General features: G+C 53.2%; 1 protein-coding gene across 8 annotated transcripts; it reads left to right on the top strand.

Moving 5' to 3' along the window:
* The first annotated feature begins 16 nt into the window (after positions 1 to 16).
* Positions 17 to 22210, top strand: PPCDC (phosphopantothenoylcysteine decarboxylase). Of its 8 annotated transcripts, none has more exons than XR_016020757.1 (6): positions 17 to 899; positions 16612 to 16707; positions 17567 to 17613; positions 17729 to 18039; positions 20975 to 21070; positions 21609 to 22210. XR_016020757.1 is itself a non-coding variant. In XM_088796817.1 (6 exons), the coding sequence occupies exons 2-6, from the start codon at positions 4815 to 4817 to the stop codon at positions 21692 to 21694; spliced, it is 615 nt and encodes a 204-aa protein (XP_088652943.1). In that variant the 5' UTR covers positions 805 to 899; positions 4742 to 4814; the 3' UTR covers positions 21695 to 22210. The 8 variants fall into 8 exon arrangements, 6 of the variants coding, with proteins under 6 accessions (XP_088652946.1, XP_088652943.1, XP_088652948.1 ...); XM_088796817.1 differs by lacking the exon at positions 17729 to 18039 and adding an exon at positions 4742 to 4949 and having other exon boundaries at positions 805 to 899; positions 17567 to 17695; positions 20975 to 21143; XM_088796819.1 differs by lacking the exon at positions 17729 to 18039 and adding an exon at positions 4742 to 4949 and having other exon boundaries at positions 883 to 995; positions 17567 to 17695; positions 20975 to 21143.
* The last annotated feature ends 224 nt before the right edge of the window (positions 22211 to 22434 follow it).

Genomic DNA, 22434 nt, shown 5'->3' with positions numbered 1-22434 from the left:
CCTCTGTGTGGTTCTTTCTCTAAGGCAGCCTCAGTAGGCCTTGAAATTGCCACAGCAGCCTTCTACCGGTTAGAAGGAGAGGTTCTGAGTTCTCTGAGGAGGAAGCAGAAGGCTGAATTAGAGAGTGAGGGATGCTTTGGTCCAGATGGTCCCTGCAGACAAGGGCAGGGGCAGAGCAGAGGGCCCCACTCAGCTCTCTCAATGGAGACTGGCCGCTGACCGAGCAGCCTGAAATAACACAGGGGGTTCCTTAACCTGCGGTGCTGGAAAATGAAGAAGGCCGTGAAGTGTACCCAACCTGCTTCCCCCTGATGCATTCCTGTTGCCAATGCCCTGCCCTCCACTTGGACTGCTATTCTGGCACTCTATCTAAGCGTCTGCTCAGCCTTCGAGATTCACCCTGGGTGGCGCCTTCTCTGAGAGGCCTTCCCTGCCTCTAGGTGTTTAGGCCTTATTCTGTAATTTTCTGTGACCCTGCTTGTCCCTAGAGGAGAAACGCGTCTGATTCTTCTCTGTAAACTGCGCTTAAATCATGGAAGAGTCTTGCTAAATATTCAGTATTAACTACCCTAACAATGAACCATGTGTATGTGTAGGATGGGGGTGTGGGGGTGAGGAGGCCGGACAATTAGGCGAAGCCCAGGTGAAAGCATCTGAAAAACCAAGAACAGGAGCCAGGGTTCGCGGCAGGATTCCCTCCAACGGACTACAACTGCCAGAAGGCCTCCAACGGACTACAACTACCAGAAGGCAGAGAAATGGACTACAACTCCCAGAAGGCTGCGCGATCACGTAGTCCGTCAGATATTCTCGTGAGATTGTGTGCCAATCAGAATCAGCGCGAAAGGCAGGGGCCATCCGGGATATTTGGGGGCTGTGCCCAGACACGTCTGGCTCGGGTGAGGAGTCAAGGGGGTCCCGGAGACAGTCCTCGCGGCGGGCGGGAGGGAGGCCGGGGAAGCGTCGCTTGCGACTGTCGGCCTGCTGCTGTGCGTGTATGTCCTCACTTTCGTGTGTGTGTGTGTGTGTGTGTGTGTGTGTGTGTGTGTGGGTGTAGGGGCTGTGGAGCTTGTGGGGCCCTCACTTTCCTGTCTGTGACCGTGGGGCTGGAACATTTAGGGACCCCTTCCCGGCTCGAGCCTGAAGTGGATTTGTGTCTTGCACCCCCATCCCCGCTGTGTGCTGCTCGGCGGTTGTCCATTGCTGTTTAATCTAGTTCAAAAGATGGCCCTGTCAGTTCCCCATACTTACCACTTGCCTTAAAAAATAAAAAAAAATCATGAGCCTGCTTCCAAAAAGGAAGAGGGACTGCCCAAAGTATAAACTAGCTCTTAAAAGCCGGTGAAATAGAAAAAGGAGAGCCCTGGGATGTTGCAATTATCCACTTAGATCAGCCTAATAGTGCTGACTGGCATTTGAAAATTAGAGTGAGGCCAAATTTTGTCAGAGAAACACTTCATGCTGTTTTTTGAAATATTGGAGGCTGGCGCCAGATAAGGGGCAGGAGAGATTCCCAGTTGGGGAAATGGTGGTGTCTGGGGAGCAGGGTTTTCCACATCTTTCCCGGTGGCTGAGAGGTGACTGCGCAGTCACTCCCTTGCTCGGAGCTGGCGTGTGTGAATATATCTCTCTGTTTGTCTGTATCTCTGCCCAACATGCGGCCTGGAGGAAGGGTGATGACAGGTGCAGCAGAGTCAAGTGCGCCTGCCTCTGGTTTTACAGAAGAGCATCTTAGAATGCCAAGGCCTTGAGTTATCCCTGAAGAGTTCCGTTCCTTTCCTTGGGGGAAGGGCTTTAAAGTACCCCTGTGGCCATGGGACTCCTGTTAAATGACTTTGGGTTTGGGAGCTGGGTGACACTTTGGGGAGTGCAAGTGGTTCATTATTCCTGGGGCAGAGAGTTGAGTGTGTTGACTGGTGAGAGATGAGCCGGACGGAGTACAAGCCTGGGGCCAGTAGGGAGGGGCTTGGACATTAGGCTAAAGGAATCGAGCTCAATGTATACTGGATCCATGCCCACCCACCCCCACCCCACCCCTGAGTTTGGTTCTGCTTTTGTCCTACACCTCAGCCCCTCATCATTCCTGTGTTGGGCTGGCTCACACCCTGTCTGGCCCTTTCTTAGCTCTGGTTTTGCCCTGGCCCCACATCTGCCCTCATTGTGACTGGCAGGTATCCCTGAAACCTTTACTTAACTCTGCCGTAATTAAACTCATCAGAGATTTACACACCATGAGGCTTTATACAAGCCGAGGCTCTTCACTCTGTCTGGCCTTGTCTTTCTAAAGGATGGAGAAGCTGCCATTTTTCCGTCTGTGGCTTACCTGGATGGCTGGCGCCCTGGGAGTCTGAGGCTCAGTAATCACAGGCTTGAGCCCTGTGACCTCTCTGCCTGCCAACTCTTCCTGCTTCTCAGGATTTCCTTATGAGTCCGGCAGAGGCCAGGGAAACGAGGTGCTATCCACAGCTACCTTGGCTGTGCAGGTAGATAGTTCTAACAGGGACTGGATAGAGTAGTTACTATTTAGGGATTTGATCTTTTTTAAGCATGAACATAAAGAACCGCGAGCTGTCACCTTCAATGGGATTGTCAGATTGAATCCATTTGACCTTGCTTTGAAATGTCGGTTAAGTTACCCACTTACTATTCCTCAAACAATCCCCACCCCTTCTATAAAGGTAGGTAGGATTTGGTCCTAGCAAAGATCGCCCAGTAGGCTAAGGAGTCAATCTGGGACTATGCCACCTACTGTGGGGCTTAGTTAAAGTCACCAGCGTGGATTTCTGCCCCAAGTTTTACTGATTGCTTTCAGTGACCTGTTCCTTAGGATTGAGATCAGCTTAATGTGGAAGAGTTTCAGGGGCTAAAAATGAAATTCAGCTTCTGTTTTTACAGGAATCACTTTGTCCTAGCACCAGTTGGCTGGGGTAGGACAAGGTCAAGGTTTGAGACCTGGCAGGTACGTTTCCCTGGAGAGTCAGGAATGTGTTCCCATTACCTGTGAGTGCTAATCAGCCTGCTGATTAGTTCTTGGAAGACACTGGACAATAAGCCCTCTAGAGGGCTCCCCAGGTCCCCAAGTAGACACAGTTCTGCTCTGGGCAAGCAGGGCCCTGCTACAGAGGTCCCTGGCAAATGGAACTTTGGGGGAGTCTTGCTGAAGGGAACTGGCCAGTGCTTAACCCCTTCTGAGAAGGGTCTGGGCCTCTGGGAAACCCTTCCAGGTAGGAGTGGGATAATGGACCCAAACACAATCCTCAGCTCCTGTGGGTATGTACTTGAGTCTTGAAGGCAAATACTGGGCAAAGAGGCCCGTGGGAGCCAAGGGGCCTGTGGAGTGAAGAGGAGGACCCCCTATGGGTGAGCAGCCATGGAGGTAGCCACAGGGTGACTCCTGGGCACTTCCCCTCAGGGTTTGCCTCGGTGTCCCCTCTCCTGCTGATTCTGTGCCTCTTCGGGGACCCTCTAGTATGGAGAGCAGTTACCACTGTCTTCTCTGCATTGGCACAGAAGGTTTCTGCTGGTAGGAGCTTTAAAGATCACCTGGTTCTACCTCTGTATTTTTCAAATGAAGAGATAGGTCCGGGGATGGAAGTATCCTGGGCCAAGGTCGCACCCCAGGTCAAGAGCACAACCATGAACAGGGCCCCGGGCTCCTGATTCCCAGACTGGCTTCTGTCTTCTGCCCCACCCTGCTGCAGAGGGTACAATTTATTATTCACTCAGCAGATGTTCAGGGCCTGGCGGTTGGCGATTAGACCTGGTCACACATTCAGGGAGCTTGCTGGTGGTGGTGGCTGTGGTGGGGCAGTGGAGAGGGAGAGGCGAGGAAACTGATACACGAATTGAATCAGTGATAGGAAGGAAGGAGTAGGTTTTGCTGCCCCCTGCAGCATGTCCGTCAGCCAGATGATCATGGGCACTCACTTCCTGCAACAGCTGCCAGAGGAATAAGCCAGCAGCTGGTCTCGCAGGGTGGCCAGCTTCCCCTTTATGCTTGTTTCTTCCTGGGCATGGATTTGTGGAGTGGTGTCCAGTCTGATCTACAGGGACAGGGGCAGAGGCAAACCTCTCCACTCCCTAAAGCACCCAGACGCCCTTGTTGCCTAGGGCTCCATCTCACAGGTATCCCTGGAACCCACCCCATCCTGCCACTCCCTTCCGTCGTCAGCCTGGCCCACTAGAGCAGCTTCTTACCCTGTCCCCTCCAATGTCACCACCACCAGGGCCCCCTCCACATGGTCACCAAGCACCATCTTTCCAAAATGAAAGTTCCCCGTGGCCCTCACCACCCTTGACACTGCCCTTGATCTGACTTTGCAGCCTGACCTCCCCACCCCCATCACACTTTAGCCGCACTACTAAGCTATTCTGCTTCCCAACCTGCTACCCTCCTTTAGGTTTTTCATCTTTGCAAGATTGCTCCTTCTTGCAAAGTTACTTCCTTCTTTCTCTGGAAAACTTACTCGTCTCTCAGGACTCAACCTGAATGTCATTGTTTTGGTCTCTGACTTCCGTGGACAGTTACTCCTGGGCAGCCACAGCCTCTGGTGTGGGCCTTCCTCACAGCACTGGCCACGCTACATTGTGCTGAGGGTGTCTGACCTTATCAAACTGTGTGCTCCCAGACCTGGGACTGCAGATGGGTCAGGAAGCCCAGCTAAGACCCAGGGTCTAACACTGGCTGCTCAGTACATTTTGGTTGTGTGAATGAAGTGAGGGCCCCTTGTTCTGCTTTTAGACCCGAAATCCTGAAGAGCTTTGTGGAGCCTCGTTGTGGCAGGCTCCCAGGACTTGAAGCCACCAGCCCCCACATGGAACCAAAGGCCTCGTGTCCAGCTGCTGCGCCCTTGCTAGAGAGACAGTTCCACGTTCTTGTGGGTGTCACTGGGAGTGTCGCAGCCCTGAAGGTGCCTCTTCTGGTGTCCAGGCTTTTGGATGTTCCTGGCGTGAGTATCCTTACTACACAAGTGTGGCAGCCTCTGACACTAGGCAGGTGCTGTTCCTGGGGCAGCTCATTTTCGTTCAGCGCCTGGGGTTTTCCTTAACTGTGGTGTTTGGGGAAGTCTTCTGTGTGCATTGGTATGAGGGGGACACAGGACACAGACCAGTGTCACAGTGTAACCAGGAGCTAGATTAGATATTGTGGACAGAGCTCGAGGGGAGGCTGGGAAAGGAGCTCTCCAGTGAATGCAGGGATTGAGTTTCCATGTGTTGGCCCTGAGATTCCCTGAGGTGCTGGCGGGGCAGAGGGCTAGCCCGGAAAGTGCAGCAGTCTCAGTGTCCCCTTGCTGCCTCGGGCTCCCTGCGCCCGTAGTCACTGTGTCTTGACATTGTGGCTCTGTCCTCAGACACCATGGCTGTCCTCTCAGACCAGATGCACTGGAACCTCCGGGGCATTGCCTGCAGCTCTGGTTTAAACTGCTCCTTCAAGTATTCAGACATGCCCAGGAGCCACCACCGTGTGTGGGGGTGGGGGGCTTAGCTCCCTGCTCTTGGTCAGACCACTCAACTTTGCTCAGTTTTCTTTGTTGGGGTTCTGGGGAAGATTCTTCTGCAGGAAAAGTTCAAGGCTTTAAACGATCAACAGCATCAGATGACAACCCCACTTCCTCCTCTGGGGTCCCTGTGCCTTCTTCGTTCTGTTGGCCTCCCACTGCCCCACCCCCCCACCCTGAGATGACCTTGGCTTTGGCCAGCCCCTGCCAGGCTGCACTGCCCTCTGCTTCTCTCTGCCTTTCCAAATTATGCACACGGGGCTTGCCTCAGCCCATGTGGTTTTGCTCCCTTTCTTTTAAAACTCATTTGATGTATTAAAGTGGTAAAAACAAATTTTATACAGAAAAACTGCAATAAAGGAAAAGAGACCTCGGTATAGAACTGGGCTTAATTCTGGATGCAATAAGGAAAAGTGGGGATTTATAGCCAAGGAGCAGGTGGACATCAGTGGATGGAAAACTACTAAGAAGAAACATTAACAGTCAGGGGTGGAGTGGGGGATTCTGGCTAAAGCATTCGACGGATTACGGATTCTCGCTGAAGGCAGGCAGGGTGGTCAGAATTCCTCTGGGAGTGCTGGGGGATGAGGAGCCTGAGGAGACAGATACCCAGGCTGCTCACGCATGGAGCCTAGGGGCTTCTGGAGAAACCAGCTTAGCAGGATTCTTGCTGTTGAGGACAACGCTCAAGGATGGGCCTGGTCGCAAAAGTGGCTCAGAGGAGCCTGACTAGAGTTTAGGAAAGGAAGGAATCTTGACTAAGATGTGGAACCATCCATTGCCTTTGACACTAATCGTGTTGTTGGACACTAGCTTCGTGGGATGGTGCTAAGTCCCTGGGCCTGCAGGGCTTTTTCCTTGTTCGAGTCTGCACAGCACCTAAAGCAGATGGCACGGGTGGATGTACGCGGTGTGTCCAGCAGGGAGCACTGCTCACTTGCTTTTTCTCACTTCACTTTTTCTTTTTCTTTTCTTTTTTTTTTTTTTTTTTTACTTTCCACAAACTTTTACCCAGAAAGTCAGCCCCTCACCTCACCTCCCAGGCTGGGACAAGCAGTGAAGCAGGCAGCCAGGATGCCAGCCAGGCCGGAGGGGGGGAAGGGAAGAGAGTTCTGTTGCTCTGAGCCTGGGAACTGGTGCTGCTGGGGCAGTGCCACCTGGGGCCTGCCACCCTTCCTGTGCCCAGAACTGTTGGTAGGAGACCGCTAGAGCTGTGAGGGTTGGAGGCCTGGAAGGGGTTGCAGCAGCGACAGCCTCTGCCCGTGCCTCCCGGTGAGGCAGGGAGCCATGTAGTTCCCTTTTCCCATAGCCCCAGAGCAAGTGAATTTCCGGACTGGGGGTGGGTAGGAGCAGGGAGTCCTATCCCAGGAAACAGATGGGCAGCTTCAGAGCTGAGGGAAATGGCAGCTCCACGCTTCCTGCCATCCCCTGCAGACAGCATTTATATTTTTAGGGGCGTGAGGAAAGGGTAGCTCTCCTGCCCACCCCAGTCCTTGTAGCCTAGTCCGCTGAGGGACAGGCTGTGCCAGACTCAGCTCATCCTCTCAGGCTGGAGTTGAAGTTGAAAGTCAGGCTGCCAGAGGGCACTGACCAGGGAGGAAGGACGTCCTGACTTAGCCTCTTAACATGTCTTTCTTGGTTTAAAATAAGGATAACGATTGCCACCCATCCCCTCAGGCTCTTCTCAAGGCTGAGGGAGGGTGACACAGATGAAATAGTTTGCCATCTTGTGCAACAACTCGGCACAGCTCCCGGCACATGGAAGCGCGTAACACTGTTTCCTGTGCTTTCCCCTCTTCCCCTGGTGTCATGTCCTTTGGGCCAGCTGTGTGGTGTGGGGTGTTGGGATGGTGAGAGAGTCCCTGTGGGAAGAGCTGCGGGCTCACCGTCCACCTGCCCCGGTGGAGGGCCCACGTCCGTCCCACCTCTCGGCCCTCTCCTCCTGCAGGTAGACAGCTCCCCACAGAGCTTGGCTCGCTTGGTGGGGTCCTTGTGAGGCACTGGTAGCCAGGGGGATCCCTGGCTGCCTTTTGGCCCCGAGGCAGTGGCCTGTGCCCCAGCACTTCCCCACCTCCATGATGGTGCTGAGCTTGCCTTTTCTGCGTCATCCCCAGGAGCAGCCTTTTTCCTTCTCAGCTCTTCGCCCGTCATGAGGTTACATGCCAAGGCTCCCTGAGGCATACCTAGATTTTGACTAGCAAACGAGCAGCTGGGGTGTGGACTGCAGGCAGCTGGACGGTTCTGCAGACCTGGCTCCTAACTCTTGATTCACTGGTGTGTCCAGGCATCCCAGGACAGCCACTGCGTAGAGCCAGACCGGGGAGACTGTAAGGGGTGATGGAGAGGGATGGATTTGGCTTCAAGCATCACATACCAGCAGCTGGGGAGATGGACCACCAGCAAAGAAGCCTTGGAGCCTTTATGTGAAGTGGAGGGAGTTGGATCGCAGGGCCGGCCCTTCCTCAAGACAGGCAGCTGAGCGGAGGATGTCTCACCCGGGGCCCTTTGCAAGTCCGTTCTTCTTTATGGCCTTAGTTTTCTTATCTGTGCAATGAAGTGGGGGGCAGGTCCTCAAATGATCCATCTCCAAGACCCCAGCCACACCCTCCCAGGACTAGGTTCTGGCACCCATCGTAGATGATTCTAGATGTGAGGGCACAAAGGGGTACGACGCAAAGGCAGCCTGAGAGAGTGTCCTGGGCTGAAGGGCTTCAGGGTGTTTTGAAGTTCCACAATTGTCCTGTGATTGGTGGCACTTACGCCTGCACGGTCAGCTCAGGCAGTCTCTGCCCTTTGGTGGCATCTTTCTCACTTGGGAGGAGAAAACAGGCACTTCCTTCGCTTTGCCAGGGCAGGCGTCAGCAGGACTGAGAGCCAGAAGGGGACAGCTAAAGGTGGGAAAATCTCCCTGTCAGGGAGTTGGCTGGCTGTGGGCTTAGAGAAGGATAAATGTGCAGAATGTCCATTGGGACATGCAGAGCTGTCAAGGGTGAGGGAAAGAAGGCTGCACTCATATGCAGTGTGAAATAAATTCCGCTTCCTAGGGGACTATTGGTAAATGTCTAGAGAAATCACACTTGTGCACAGCTCTTGACTCTCACATAGGCCTGCACCCCGTAGGGTATATTTATAAAAGTTGACCATATGTGTAAGGATGTTCATTATAGCATTGTTTATCATTTCAAAGCAAAAACAAAACTGGAAACAAAGGAAACGTCCAATAATAGAGAGGTGTGGAGCAGCCCTGGGACTGTGTGTCCATGGATTCCGAGGCAGTGGTTTAGAAGAATGAGTGGGTCTCTGTGCTGACGTGGGACAACCCGGGAGATGCAAGTGCGCGAGCCAGGTGCAGGTGTCAGCAAGTGTGGCCCGTAGGTCGGAGCCGCCTCTTACGGCCTGTGACCTAAGAATAGTTTGTACATTTTTTTTTTTTTTAAGATTTTATTGGGGAAGGGGAACAGGACTTTATTGGGGAACAGTGTGTACTTCTAGGCCTTTTTTCCAAGTCAAGCTGTTGTCCTTTCAATCTTAGTTGTGGAGGGCACAGCTCAGCTCCAGGTCCAGTTGCCATTTCTAGTTGCAGGGGGTGCTGCCCACCATCCCTTGCGGGACTCGAGGAATTGAACTGGCAACCTTGTGGTTGAGAGCGCACTGGCCCATGTGGCAATCGAACCAGCAGCCTTCGGAGTTAGGAGCACGGAGCTCTAAATGCCAGAGCCACCAGCCTGGCCCCGGTTTGTACATTTTTAAATGGTTGAAAAAATCAAAAGAAGACTGTCTCATGCCACGTAAAGGTATATGAAATTTCAATTTCAGCGTCCATCACATTTTATTGGAACACAGTCATACTCACTCATTTATGTGTTGCCCGTGGCTGCAATCTTGCTACTACGGAGTTGAGCAGTTGTGACAAAACCGAAAATAGTACCTGGCCCTTTATAGCACAAACTTGCCACCCCTGGTATACAGTAGGATTCCTTTTGTTAGACCTGAGTTACTGCCTGAAATTTTCCCCATGGAGGTGGTTACCCTGGTGGAGAGATGGGACAGGAAGGGAACCTCGCATTTTTCATTTTATATTGTTCTGTTCAATTTTAATTTTCTACCCTCTGTGTATATTTCTTTTATTTATAAAGTCAGTGGAGCTTTCAGTGGGAATATTATGGAACATTCTTTGTGACTTTATGCTCTCCCCTCCCCCCGCCCCGCAATGCTCATGGAGGAAAGGCAAGCACAAAAAACAAGGCCTGGTTTGAGGTTTTTGTTTCTTCTGGGTGGGACCACCTGCCTGCTCTGTGGTCCTGCTGTGGAAACTGGGCCGGTTAGCTACCCAGGCCTCTGCTGGCTTGGCTGGCCCCTTCCTCCCGGGCCTGCTCTCCCCGGGAGTGAGTTTTGCAGGCTGCTGGCCAAAGGCAGCCAGCACAGGCTGAGGGGTCCTATACCCCAGGCTTCTTCCCTGATACCCCAGAACAACATTCCCATGGAGAGCCTCTGCAGTCTGCCTCTGAGGTTTCTCTGGTTGGGGAAGGACACAGAGGGATTGGCAGTTCAGTCCTGCATGAATGGCAGGAAGGGCTGGTGCAACCAGAATACCAGCTCCCCCAGCAGGCCCGTTTGAGGCAGAGCCTCATGGGAAAGGACAAGGGTCACAAGAGGGCTGGGATGGCACCGTGGGCTGGACGAGCCCCTGGAGGCGATGTGGTCCGAGTGGCTCATGGCTCAAAGGGAAAAGCAGGGCCAGAGAGGAAGGGGGATTTGCTTGAGATCCCCCAGCCAGTGAGTTGGCAGAACTGAGGCTTGAGGCTGGGTTTCCGGACTCCTGTCAATGAGTGAACTCGAGGAACTCAGACCTGGAGAGTGGGCATTTTGTGCTGAAGCTAAGTGGGGCTGCAGAGGAGAAGCCCCAGGCACTGTGGACTCTCGCCTGGCCTGCCTCGCTGTCTGGTCAGGGGTTACGTATGCCCACCCATCTGTTAGACTGAGCCCTACTGAGGGCAGAGCTCTGTCTGACCAGCTCTGGCCTCCGTGTGCATAGTAGGCTCAGTAAATGTTTGCTAGTTGAGACATTCTGAGCCATTATGAGCCACTGGGACACACGCTCAGCCAACCAAACACCTTCGGGCGATTTGGGGATTTGTTAACGAGGCTTCACACCCATGTGCTGGTTCCCTGGGCACCAAGACTCCTGTTTCCTAGAGTACACCTGCCACCTCCATGCTCATGCTTGGTCCGCTCCCTGTCAGGCTCCGAGGCCCTGGGCGCTACTGGTCAGCACTGGCTGGCCCTGTGTCTGGGGCCTCTGCTGCACTGCCGGCCAGAGGCCCGAGCTGCCGAAGCTCAGGCTTCCTCGCCTCATGGCAGCTTAACTCATGCACGGCTGGTGCTTCCCCTCTAGAATCCTCATCAGTAGCCTGTGGAGCCTTCAGCACACACCCTCCTGGAAACACCTGCTGTTTTCTAGCCATTCCGCTGGGGCTTCCGGCTGGGGCTCTTCTTCACTTGCACAGACCAAAGCAGTACTATCGAGTGCGGTAGCCACTAGCCATATTCAAGTTTAAATTAAAATTATTAAAATTAAATGAAATAAAAATTTCAGGTCTGCAGTCACACCAGCCATATCTCAAGTACTCAATCGCCATGTGTGGCTGTCACACTGGGCAGCACAGATGTGACATGTTTCCATGACTGCAGAGTTCTGTTGTATAATTCTGTAGAATAGGTTATTTTCCCTCCCAGGGGACATTTCTGGTTGTCATAACTTGGGGTGGGGGTGCCACTAGCTCATAGTTATAGTGGGTGGAGGCCAGAAATGGGATTGGAGGTGGACATTGAGGCTGCAGGATTTGTCTCCACAGGTCTCCTTGGTGACCTGCCCAGAAGCAGCTGGGACAGGCGAGGGCCCAACAGTAGAAGAGGAGGCATCACCCCAAATTCTGTTTGTGTTTCCCCTCACTGACTCCAGGAACCCCAGGTGGGATTGCTGATGTCTCCTCATCAGAGAGGAGTAGCCCAGACTTGCCAGCTGCTGTCAGGAGGGGATCTCCAAATGCTAGGCAAACTGCAGGCAGGTCATTTCATAGGGTCGGGCCAGCCTTGGACACATCACACAGAGGCTCAGGATTAAAACAGTAGATAGAAAAACTGTTGGCAGTGGTCTCACCAGGGGACCAAGCACAGAGCTGCCTTTCGGGAAATCTGTAGTATGTGGGAGATTGTTTTAATGCCCCGCCCTGCTTCTGCCAGGATCCAGGAGGGTGTAAGAAAAAGCCCGGGAGGATCCCTGCCCTCAGGAGCCCTTTGCCCTGCAAGGGCTCCTTGGCACCCACTGGGGGAAGGTCAGGGTGGATAGTCTGAATTATTCAGTGTCTCAGAAGGTAACACAACTTGTTGGTTTTTAATGTGTGCAAATCCAGGGCTGCGCCCTTGGCTCTCAGGACCTTTTGGCAGAGTGAATGAAAATGAAAAGGAAAGAACAAAGCCGACAGGGCTGATGAATCAGATCAAGGGACATCGCTCTTAAACCAGAAAAACTGGTCTGGGCCTGCTGGACAGCACTGGGGTCAGGGTCACTGCCAGGGAGAGGTGGCTGCTTCCTGAGTTGGGAGGAGCATTGGGAAAGATGGGCCCGTCCCATAGTCTTCACATTACTCTTTGGGTAAAGACAGTGACCCCAGGAAGCTCCCGAACAATGACTGTGTCGCCTGGGAGGGTAGTCAGAGAGGAAGCAACGGGGAGAGACGGAGAGACGGGGAGGAGCTGAGAGGGAGGATTTCAAGCAGGGGCTTATGCCCAGGGTGGGAGGCCTACTGGACCCTTGATTGGAACTCTCCAGGGGCCAGGGAGAGGCCATGGTAAGGCTCGGAGACCCTGAGGGGGTCATCTGTAGAGCGACGGCAGAGCTGAAGGAGAAGGGAGCCCCTAAACAGGCCCTTTACCAAACTGGGAATGTTTGAAGGCTGGCCCCAGTCTTTACTTGGAGACCTAGCAGGCGGTTTGGGAATTGAGGAGAGTAGGAAAACTAGATCTTCAGGAAGCAGCTTCCCACATTTTAGAATAGAGAGAGGATGAACTGGGAAATTGTTCAGGATGCTTGGGAAGCTCTTAGAAATGAAAAAGTGGTCCCCATGAGGAGAAGAAGGCCATGACCAGAAACGGCTATGGCTACCTGTTGGAGGGAAGGAGGACATGTAACCAAACATGAAAGTAGAGTGTGGGCCAGAGTGAGCGGGAGCTTGCAGTGAAACCCAGGGCAACCAAGAGGGCTGTTACATGTATTTGGAAAAAGAACAACAAAACTGCCTGGTGCTGGAGGCCAATGGCATAACCTTAGGATGGACAGAAAGGGACGGGAGGGACTCTTGAACTCTATTTTGTTTCCATCTTTTCTTTTGAGCTTGAAAAAGCAGGACAAATGGAGGTAGGGGGGACATGAACCCAAGTGGGTGATTGATCTCCTGACCTGGGCAAGTTCTGTCTTGGGGTGCTGAGGTTGTGGTTGGTGACCTACAGGATGTGGGGGAGACAGTAGAGGGGCTGGGGGCTGGAGGTGACTGAAATCTGTTTATCACGAAGACAAGGGAGGTGGGCCTCACAGATTGCGAGCAGTTAGAAAAGCACTGAGGAAATGGCTGGGGCACGGTTGGGCTCCCTGGGAATAAGGCATAGCAATTTTAGTTTATTTTTGTGAATATTAGGTGAAGTATTTTTAGGTTTAGGTGAGGCCTTGGATGTAATCTTAGAATATCGCTTGACCACCTGGTGATGTCAGCACATTTACAACCAATGAAAGATCCTACTTGGGAAGGGTTCTTTCCCAACCCTACCCCCAGCCTGTGGACCTCGTGGAGGGGCTGTGTTCTTGACCTTGTTCTGTTATGATTTAGATTTGTGTCTCAGGGGCTACTGGTGATAGTGCTGGCTGAGAACATCCCCGGAGGAACAGGACTGAGATCTCAGGAGTTCTTCATAGACCTAGCAAACAGTGGGCCAACTATGGAAAGGTGGACTTTACCAGAGAAATGTGAGACACTGCTTTTGGGACCCGAGAAGTACCTGTGCAGGCACAGCCTGGGACTGTGGCTTAGTAGCAACACGGATGAGAAGAACTCTGCTGAATTTTTGCTGGTTGCAAACTCCCCACAGAACAGCAGGAGGATGTGGCTTCCAGAAGAGCTGATGTGTGTGCAGTCATGGCAATGGTTCCAGGGACCTGCTTCTCCAGGTTCCCTGGGGCTAGTGATGGGACACCTTCTCAAACCCCTACAGGCAAAAGAGATGGCTCCTACCTCTGAGTTCTTCAGTTCTGGGAAACTTTATTTCATTTCTTTTGTAATTTTCTTCCCTCTATTCTTCTGTCCTCTCTTTCTGGGATTCATTATTAGTCAGATTTTGGACCTCTGGGGTTGATCTGATTTTCTCTTTTTTTCCCCTCCTGCTGTTATCCATCTCTTTTTCTTTCTATTCTACTTTAGCTAAGGATGATTTCTTCTAAACTTACATTGAGTTTTTTATTTCACTATAATTTTAATTTCCAAGAGTTTTTTTTGTTCCCTGAATGTTCATTTAAAAAAAAATAGCATATGATTTCTTCTAATCTGATGTCATTTGATCTGTTAATACCTCCTTCCACTTCCGTCTTCCAAAAATGTGTTTACATATCATAACTGCTGGGTTTTTGTTTGTTTATTTTGCTTTGTTTGATTTGGTTTCGTCCTCTTCTCTTTGTTCTTGGTGGTTCATACCTTGTACAAAATCCCTTTTATTTCACTGGGCTTTTGAGAGGGAGTAGAGTTTAATCCACCTTATTGAACTGAAAGTTTATTCTTTCATTTAACCTTTGCATATCCTTTTGTTTTAAATGTGTCTATTTAGACACATTTTGATGTGGTTAATGGATTAAAACATCCAATACGAGAGTCTGAATTTTGATCAGGGAGTCTAACCTATCATATATTTACTATAATTACTATTTTATTAGGACTTCTGCCACCTTATTTAATGCTTTCTACTCCTGTGTGCTCTCTGCTTCTTTTTTCCCTTTCCTGTCCTTTATTGTGTAGATTAAATTTTTCTGCACATTTGAAAGTTACTCTTACGGTTCTCTCTAACTTCCCGTGCGTGCCCCACACCTTACCTTATCATTGTCTGTACCTTAAGAATCTCAGCACCATCCCGCCTCCCTTGCTCTCCCCACTTGTGCTGGTCCTGAGGCAACTCCAGGGCTGCTTCAATGGAGGGATGGCAGCCCCGTTTGTAGGCCATTTTGCTCAGAACTAGACAAGGCTTGTACAGGGCTGTCCTAGAGGGGACTCCAGTGCTCAGTAGGAGTTTGTCTTAAATGACCTTTAAAAGGGTCCCTGGGGTTTTGTATAAGTTCTGAGTAAGGTAGATTCTCTGGGGAAATGAGAGGGAGAATGGGTAAGCCAGAGAGCTCTCCAGTCCAGCTGGGAACACCAGGCTTCTGAAGTTCTCCTGCAGGCTTCCTCTCTGACATTTCTCCCTGCTCCCAGCTTTGCTCTTCAGTGCATGCAAAACACTGCCCCATAGCAGGCAGGAAACGAATGAGCAGTGGGGGCCTCAGTGAGCTGATAGGGAGGGCTGGGCACTAGGTCGAGTTGGCACAGGCACACCCCATCCAGAGGTAGCTGTTAGTACCATCGAGGCATCAATAGGAATGTGGGCCCAGCACAGAACTTTCAGGTTTTCAAGAGAAACCAGGAATGAAATCTTACCATCTGCGATAACTTGGATAGACCTAGGGGGTATTATGCCAAGTGAGACAAATCAGACAGAAAGACAAATACCATATGATCTCACTTATATGTGGAATCTAAAGAATAGAATAAATGAATGAACTAATCAGAAATAGACGCAGAGATACAGAGAACAAACTGATGGGTGCCAGATGGGAGTGGGGTTGGGGGACTGGGTGATAAACGTGAAGGGATTAGGAAGTACAAATTGGTAGTTACAAAGTAGTCACGGGGATGTGAAGTACAGTATGGGGAATATAGTCAATAATATTGTAAGTACTTTGTATAGTGTCAGATGGGCACCAGACTTACCAGGGGGATCACGTCGTAAATTATATAAATGCCTAACCACTACGCTGTACACCTGAAACTATGGTAAAATAATGTTGAATGTCAAATATAATTTTAAAGATATATAGTCTGGGGATGTAAAGTACAGACTAGGGAATATAATCAATGATATTGTAATAGCTATGTGTGGTGTCAGGTGGGTAGTAGACTGGGGGTGTTACCACTTTGTGAGGTGTGAATGTCTGATCCCTATGTTGTTTTGTACCTGAAACTAATAATAATAATAATAATAATAATAATAGAGAAGGCAGATTTTCTATTTTTTGATTTGCATATATTGGCTCAAAAGTGTTTATTATAACCCCATGCAGGCCAAACAGCATGTCTTCAGGCTGGATCTGGCCCAGACACTGCCACCCTCCGCTTGGTCGATGAGTCTGCCCTTGTTGTGCTTGACTGTCCTCCCTCCTGGATACCTGTCCCCCAACCACGTGATTTCCGACATCCGTCCCCTGTCAGCTTTCCTGTGCAAGCTTCCCTGGTCAGCTCAGCTTCACGCTGCCTGTGCTGCTTCTCAGTCCCGCGTTCTGTTAGCCTGCGGAACCACCCCCTTGTTTGCATTATGAACTCATCTGGTAAATGAGTAGTGTGAAGGTAAACGTTGTTCTTGCCCCAGGAGTGGAGGCCACCTTGGTTTGGTTTTCCTGGAGCCTGTCTGCAGCCTGTGAGTCCTTGTGTCTAGAAGTTCAAGAAGGGCCTCTGCCTACTTTCTGGCCAGCGCTGCCTCTCCTCACGTCTCCCGAGTGGCAGTAGCCTGCAGCTTTATATACACTGGGTAGTTGGTGACTCATTCGTCAGTAGCCCCTCAGATAGGGAAGTGAAACAGCCACACCTGGTGGGGCCTGACCTTTGGGTGACTGAGGAAGTAGCTATGCAAACTGCCAGGGAGGGAGAAGTCCTCTCTGTAGCCAGTCTATGAGGAAAGCTTTCCTGGCCTGGCCTCATGTGGCCTCCAGGGCTGGCTCCGGTAACAGTTTCTTCCCCTCCCTCCCACTTTGTCTTGGTGACAGCTGGAAGTAGCGGTGGTCACAACGGAAAGAGCCAAACATTTCTACAGCCCCCAGGACATCCCCGTCACCCTCTACAGCGACACCGATGAATGGGAGGTCAGTGCGGCCAGGGCTGAGTCCACGTGTTCTGCCGACAGGACAGGATGGGACGGGAGTGTCCCCTGCAGCCCATGGTCCTGGTGGCCACAGCGACAGGCCAGGCTCCAGTCAGCACCAGGGCCCCTGGGGCAGAGGCCATGAGGAAAACGTGTGTCGCTTCTGGCCCGCAGCCTCCCCTGCTCCAGGCCGAGCTCAGCTCTGGCCTCATGCCTGAGGTCCAGTGTCCTTGTACTTATCTGGGCTGATGAAGCCACAGAGCAGCTCTGTTCCCACCAGCCTTGTCCACGTGGCTCCCATGTCAGGGCCGCGCAGAGCGCCTCACTTCCCACGGCTGCTGGGCCCTGCAGCTGTTCTCCCACTTTGGGGTGGGCACTTGCCGGTTCCCAGACGTCGAGGGTGGGCCTCACAGGGGGCCCTGCCAGGCAGTTTTAAACATTCTCAGCCTAGACGTTTCTGGCTGGTCCGTCTTCTCCACCCCACCCCCTCCGTCTCTCACTGCCCCAGAGCCCTTCCACCGGCTTGGACAACCCAAGCATCTGCCTCAAGCAGACAGGCCAGGAGTTCCCTGCCAGATGTCAGTTCTCTTGAAAACCAAACCATAAAGGGAATAGCTCAGAGAGACAAGGGGCGTTTGTTTCCTCAGGCCTGGTTTCTCTCAGGCTGTTGGCTCCACAGCCAATGCTCACCAGCGTAGCTGCCAGAGGGAACGGCAGTGGACTTGGGTAGGGGTCGCTCAGGTGGTCTCCTTTGGGTTCCCAGTGTGGTGTCCTTGGTCTGTGTGGACTCCTCTCCCCCTTCCTCCCCCCACACTGAGAGAGTGGCTGGCCCAGTGACCCCATTTCTTTCCCTCTGCCAGATGTGGAAGTGCCGGTCTGACCCCGTTCTCCACATTCACCTGCGGAGGTGGGCAGACCTCATGCTGGTGGCTCCACTTGATGCCAACACTCTGGGGAAGGTGGCCAGTGGCATCTGTGACAACTTGCTTGTGAGTGACTCCCTCTGCCCTCCTCCCTCCTAGGCCTCACTCCCAGTTTGCTGAGCTGCAGACTGTCTTTGGACAAGGTTGCTGCCTTGAAGACCTGCTACGTGGGCTAGTTTGCTCAGAACAGTCCCCTGGCCCTCCCCCGCAACCTGCGCTCTGGCAAGTGGGCAGAAGACTGGTCCTGACATACGGGTGCTCTCTGAGCATGTCCACCTCTCACCTGCCCCTTGACGCTCAGCCCTTCTCCCTTTGTCCTTCATCATGAGCTGCCCTTCTGTCGGCCTCCCTGCCAAGCCCCATTGTCTGCCCCCCTCAGCTCTGTTTCTCCCCAGGATCTGGATATCCACGTGAGCAACGGATAAGCCTGTTTACTTCCTCATGGTCTCTCATGCACACTTATCTCTCCTGTGGCTTTAGCCACAGGTGGAGAAGCGGTTTTCCTGTATGTTGTGGAAAACTAGAAGGGAAGAGAGGAGAACGACAGGGTGAGAGTGGGAGCTGATGGGTAGTGCAGGACAGGGACAGAAGTCCAGCTGTACAAAGTGGGGCTTGGTCAGGGCCTAAGGGACTTCCAGGGAGCTGCTGTCCTTAAAGAGCCTTTGTTTGTTTGATCACCCTGGGAAGAGTCAGGCGTGCTCTCTCCTCCCTCCCTCTGCCTCCTGACCCCCTTCCTCATTCACTGAGCTTTCACCTATCATGCATGGGGCTCCATGCTGAGGGACACAGACACAGGGCGCTCGCAGGCTGCGAGGAGAAGGTTTGGTTATTCGTATCAGCCGGCGAGAATGGCATCTGCTCTGGTGTGTGGTCCAGTCTTAAATGAACCTAGTCAGCCCTTTGACAGCAGAGTCAGCCTTGCACAGTGCTGGGCGTATAGTGGGTGCTCACTAGATACTTATTGTATGTACAAGTTAGTAATTTTACTTTGGCAAACAGCCAGGTGTTTCTCAGAGTTTAATATGATAAAGACGTGAATAACGAAGCCCGGTCAACATTGTTTGGGGTCAGATAGAAAGTTAGTCTCCTCCTATGCTTGTTGATGGTACTGGAAGGCACTTCTCAGAGAATCTCCTCAGGATTTAAGCTTCATCTGGATAAGAACGCAGGGTGTCCAGAGGAGGAGCCGTGCAGACTATGTGGCCAGGAGTGGGGTGGGGGCACACAGAGGTGGGCGAGCCTGCGGGCAGTGTGATCGGGAAGCTTTTCAGTGGGGCCGGTGCCAAGGCTGACAGGGCGGTGGAGCCCGGGAAGCTAAGTGGGTCCCAGCCGTGTGTGACCAGCAGCCTGTCACCAAACCTCCAGGCTCCCCACTGCTGGTCAGCAGCCAGCAGATGTGGGTGAAGCCCCAACCCCTAGGGGTTAAGCCCTGGCCTGGCCCATCGCCGATGGCTCCCGCCACCTCCCTCCTTCAGATCTTCTCCTGTGCAGGACCCAGAACTTGGGGTGCTGTTAGAACAGCATTAGGAGTATGAACCTTTGGCATCTCCAGCGGCCTCTGGCCGTCTCAGGCCTCGGCCCCTTCTTTGTGCTAACTGGCCTAGCAGACCCAGAGAGAGGAGGTGACTTCCTGGGTCACCAGTCTAGCTGGGAGCTGGCCTCCTGACCAGGTCCCAGGCCATCTCTCTGCCAAGCAGATTCCCAGGGGCAGGGCCTGAGGTGCCGAGCACAGTGCTGGCCAAACAGACGTGACCGTGGGAACTGATGCCGCCTCGTGCCTCTTGCTGCTGGAAACTTTGGAGGAGCTGTGGTTAGTCCAGGAAGTGCTGAGCTAGAGATGCACTGGGCAGAGCTGGAGAGGTGGCACAGCGAGGGCATGGTTTTCTGCTCTGGTCAGTGTGCTTTGTTTTGGGACCCGCAGAAAACCCAGCCCACCCCCACCTCACCCCACATGCAGTTGGGGGGCTCTTCCAGGTATGCCCATGACTTATGCAGAAGCAGCAGATGGCACGGGGCCAAGAGGAAGTGTGTATGAACCTGTCTACTCAGCCGAATCGAGAGGTCTTGGTGGGAAACAGGCTGGTGTCTGGGGCTCCCGAGTAGCTGGGTCCTGTGTGCACTGTCCTGCTTCCTTCCCGTCCCCAGGAGACGGCGGAGGCACCCGAGAGGCCAGCGAGGCATTGGCTCTGGCCTGCTCATTTCATTGTTCTCTGGACTCCTCCCTCTTCAGGCTCCACTTCAGGAAAGGGGTGTGCCAGCTTATCTCCCCAAGGGGCCCGGGGCACTGGAGGAGGAGCTGCCTGGGGAGTCAGAGCGGGAGCCACTCCTCTGGGCCGAGCTCATGTCTTCCCCAGGCAGCCTTCTGCCCCAGGAGCCTGTTCCTGTGCTCACGATAGGACTTGCTGTTTCTGTAGCCTGTATTTTGCCAGGCCCTGTGCAAGGGCTTTAAGCATTTCCACCCTCAGTCCTCACAACCAGCCTCGGAAGGGGCTTTGCAGAGAGGAAACTGAGACCCTGGCATTAAATACTTGTCCAGGTTCTCGAGGCTGGTAATAGGAGATAGCACAGACAGAATTTGAATCTAGCTGTCTGCAACTTCAAAGCCCACAGTGCTAAGACTGTGAGCTGGTTGGTCCCTTTCACAGCTGCTCTGATCTGTGATCTGATGGGATGGCCTGGAAACTGGGTAGGAGTGAAGCTGTGAGGTATGGTGGAGGTCGTGCAAAGCCTCACACCCTGGCTCATTCTCTGGGTGTGTGACCTGGAGCAATGACTCCCCTTCCAGGGGTACAGCTTCCCCATCAGCGAAATGGACAGCACCTTCGTGCAGGGCTGCAGTGGGGGCTCATGAGAGAGTATGTGTGAGACAGGCGTTGTTTTCTTTGACAGCTGTACCTGGCCTTGAAGTAGAGACAGTGTCAGGGTGGATGCGCCCCACCTGCTGAGCAGATTGGTCCTGAGCTTTAGGGTAACTGCAGAGCAGGCCTTGGGGTCCCAGGGTTGCTTCTGCCTGTGGGGTGTGGCTGGCTGTGGAGAAGCCTTGTGTCTGAGCGCAGGGACACCTTTCTGCACAGGAGAGGAAGTCTGCTTTGAGGTGGCTGCTGGAGTACCGCTGGTGTGTGGGGCCCTGCTCCCGAGCCTGTGGGGAGGTGGGTGGGGCGAGGACACAGGGCTCCACCCCTGAGTGACAGGAGGGAGCTCTCTGCAAACCGAAGCTCCCAGTCTTCCCAACGCTGAGGCTAGCTGTGGCCTAGAGGATGGTGTGTAGGATTGGGGCTGGCGGGCCGTGGGGAGTGGCAGGCTGAGCAGCCGGCACCCTCCCCCGACCCGGGGCCTTCTTCACAGACCTGTGTCATCCGGGCCTGGGACCTCAGGAAGCCCCTGCTCTTCTGCCCGGCGATGAACACCGCCATGTGGGAACACCCCATCACCTCGCAGCAGGTGGGCCAGCTCAAGGGCTTTGGCTACGTGGAGATCCCCTGTGTGGCCAAGAAGCTGGTGTGTGGCGACCAAGGTGGGCACTTGGTCAGGCTCATAGTCTGTCCTCGGCCCAGGCTCACCTCTGGGTTCAGGCCAGCCTTTGGTGACCTCACCAAAACCATTCTCCTCCGAGCTCAGCTTCTCATTTGGGAGATAGACGTCCCCGTTCCTCCACTCAGAGCTGTTAGGATTAAGTGAAATGTTTATGGGAGGTGCTGGGGTCATTCCTGGCGTGTGTGCATACACGCTTCACGACGGCTGCGGGGACTGTTCCCAGGATGGGTGCTGGGGGTCTCTGGCTCAGGCACGAGGTCCCACCTTCTCAGGCACTGGGCTCTGGGGCCCTGGGTGGGGTGGGATTGGGTGCTGGTGCCCTGCCTCAGTCTGCAGGGTCCCAGCAAAACTTTGCTCCTTAGGTCTGGGTGCCCTGGGTGGGGTGGGATTGGGTGCTGGTGCCCTGCCTCAGTCTGCAGGGTCCCAGCAAAACTTTGCTCCTTAGGTCTGGGTGCCATGGCTGAGGTGGACACCATTGTGGACAAAGTGAAGGAAGTTCTCTCCCAGCACGCTGGCTTCCAGCAGAGTTGAACCCAGGATCTCGGTCCCATGTGTCCTTCTGCACCCAGTGTGTTTCCAGGCTGCGTAGGTGGAGGTGGACAGCAGCACAGTATGCTGGAGACTGGCCTTCGCTGAGCCTCCAAGGCCTGCCCTGCTCTGCATTAACTGCCAAGGCCCAGGTCTCAGCTTCTTTCAACCAAGAGATGCCTGTTTTCTGGAGCCACCCTCCACCTTTTCCTGGGATGGGCCCAGCAAACCAGAGGAGCAAGCTGCCATATTGTCCCTGTGTCCCTGGAAGGGGATTCAAGGATAGACTGACCCACCTTGAGTCTACACCAGGCCCAGGAACTGTTTTTTAGAAACAGCCTCAACTGGAGATCCCCAGCGTGGCGGGCTCCTGGCCAGGCCCTTGGAGCTTCAGCTCCCTGGTGGGTGCCCAGGTACCACGCAGAGTCGGGAAAGCCTGTGAGGTGGCAAGACCCTGAGATTTCCCACAGACCATACTGTGAGATGGGGGTACTGGGAAATAAAGTGACCTTTGAGAGACTCTGTTTTCCTTTCCAGTCTGTCTGTGATCTCAGAGACCAGGGGCATTGCTTGGTATGGGTGGCGAAGGGTCTGCGCTGACCACTGACTGCTGCTCTTTGGGCCCCATGTCATATGGAGGGTAACGGCAAAGGGCTCTGAGGCCAGACAGCCCCTAGTTCAAATGCCAGCTTTACCCTGTGCTGGCAGTGGGGCTGGGCTCAGGCCTCGGCCTTTCTGACCGT

Source organism: Rhinolophus sinicus, chromosome 3 (genome assembly GCF_057876585.1).
Source record: "Rhinolophus sinicus isolate RSI-liver-muscle chromosome 3, RSI-T2T, whole genome shotgun sequence".
Taxonomy (NCBI): Eukaryota; Metazoa; Chordata; class Mammalia; order Chiroptera; family Rhinolophidae; genus Rhinolophus; species Rhinolophus sinicus.
The sequence above is the reverse complement of the archived record's forward strand: the minus strand, read 5'-3'. Positions and strand labels throughout refer to the sequence as shown.

Excerpts from the sequence above, each read along its gene's own strand:
- PPCDC (XM_088796817.1), top strand. The coding sequence starts at position 4,815 with ATGGAACCAAAGGCCTCGTGTCCAGCTGCTGCGCCCTTGCTAGAGAGA. Across the intron at positions 17,696-20,974 it reads GCATCTGTGACAACTTGCTT|ACCTGTGTCATCCGGGCCTG; the intron begins GTGAGTGACTCC and ends CCTTCTTCACAG. Across the intron at positions 21,144-21,608 it reads GCTGGTGTGTGGCGACCAAG|GTCTGGGTGCCATGGCTGAG; the intron begins GTGGGCACTTGG and ends TTTGCTCCTTAG.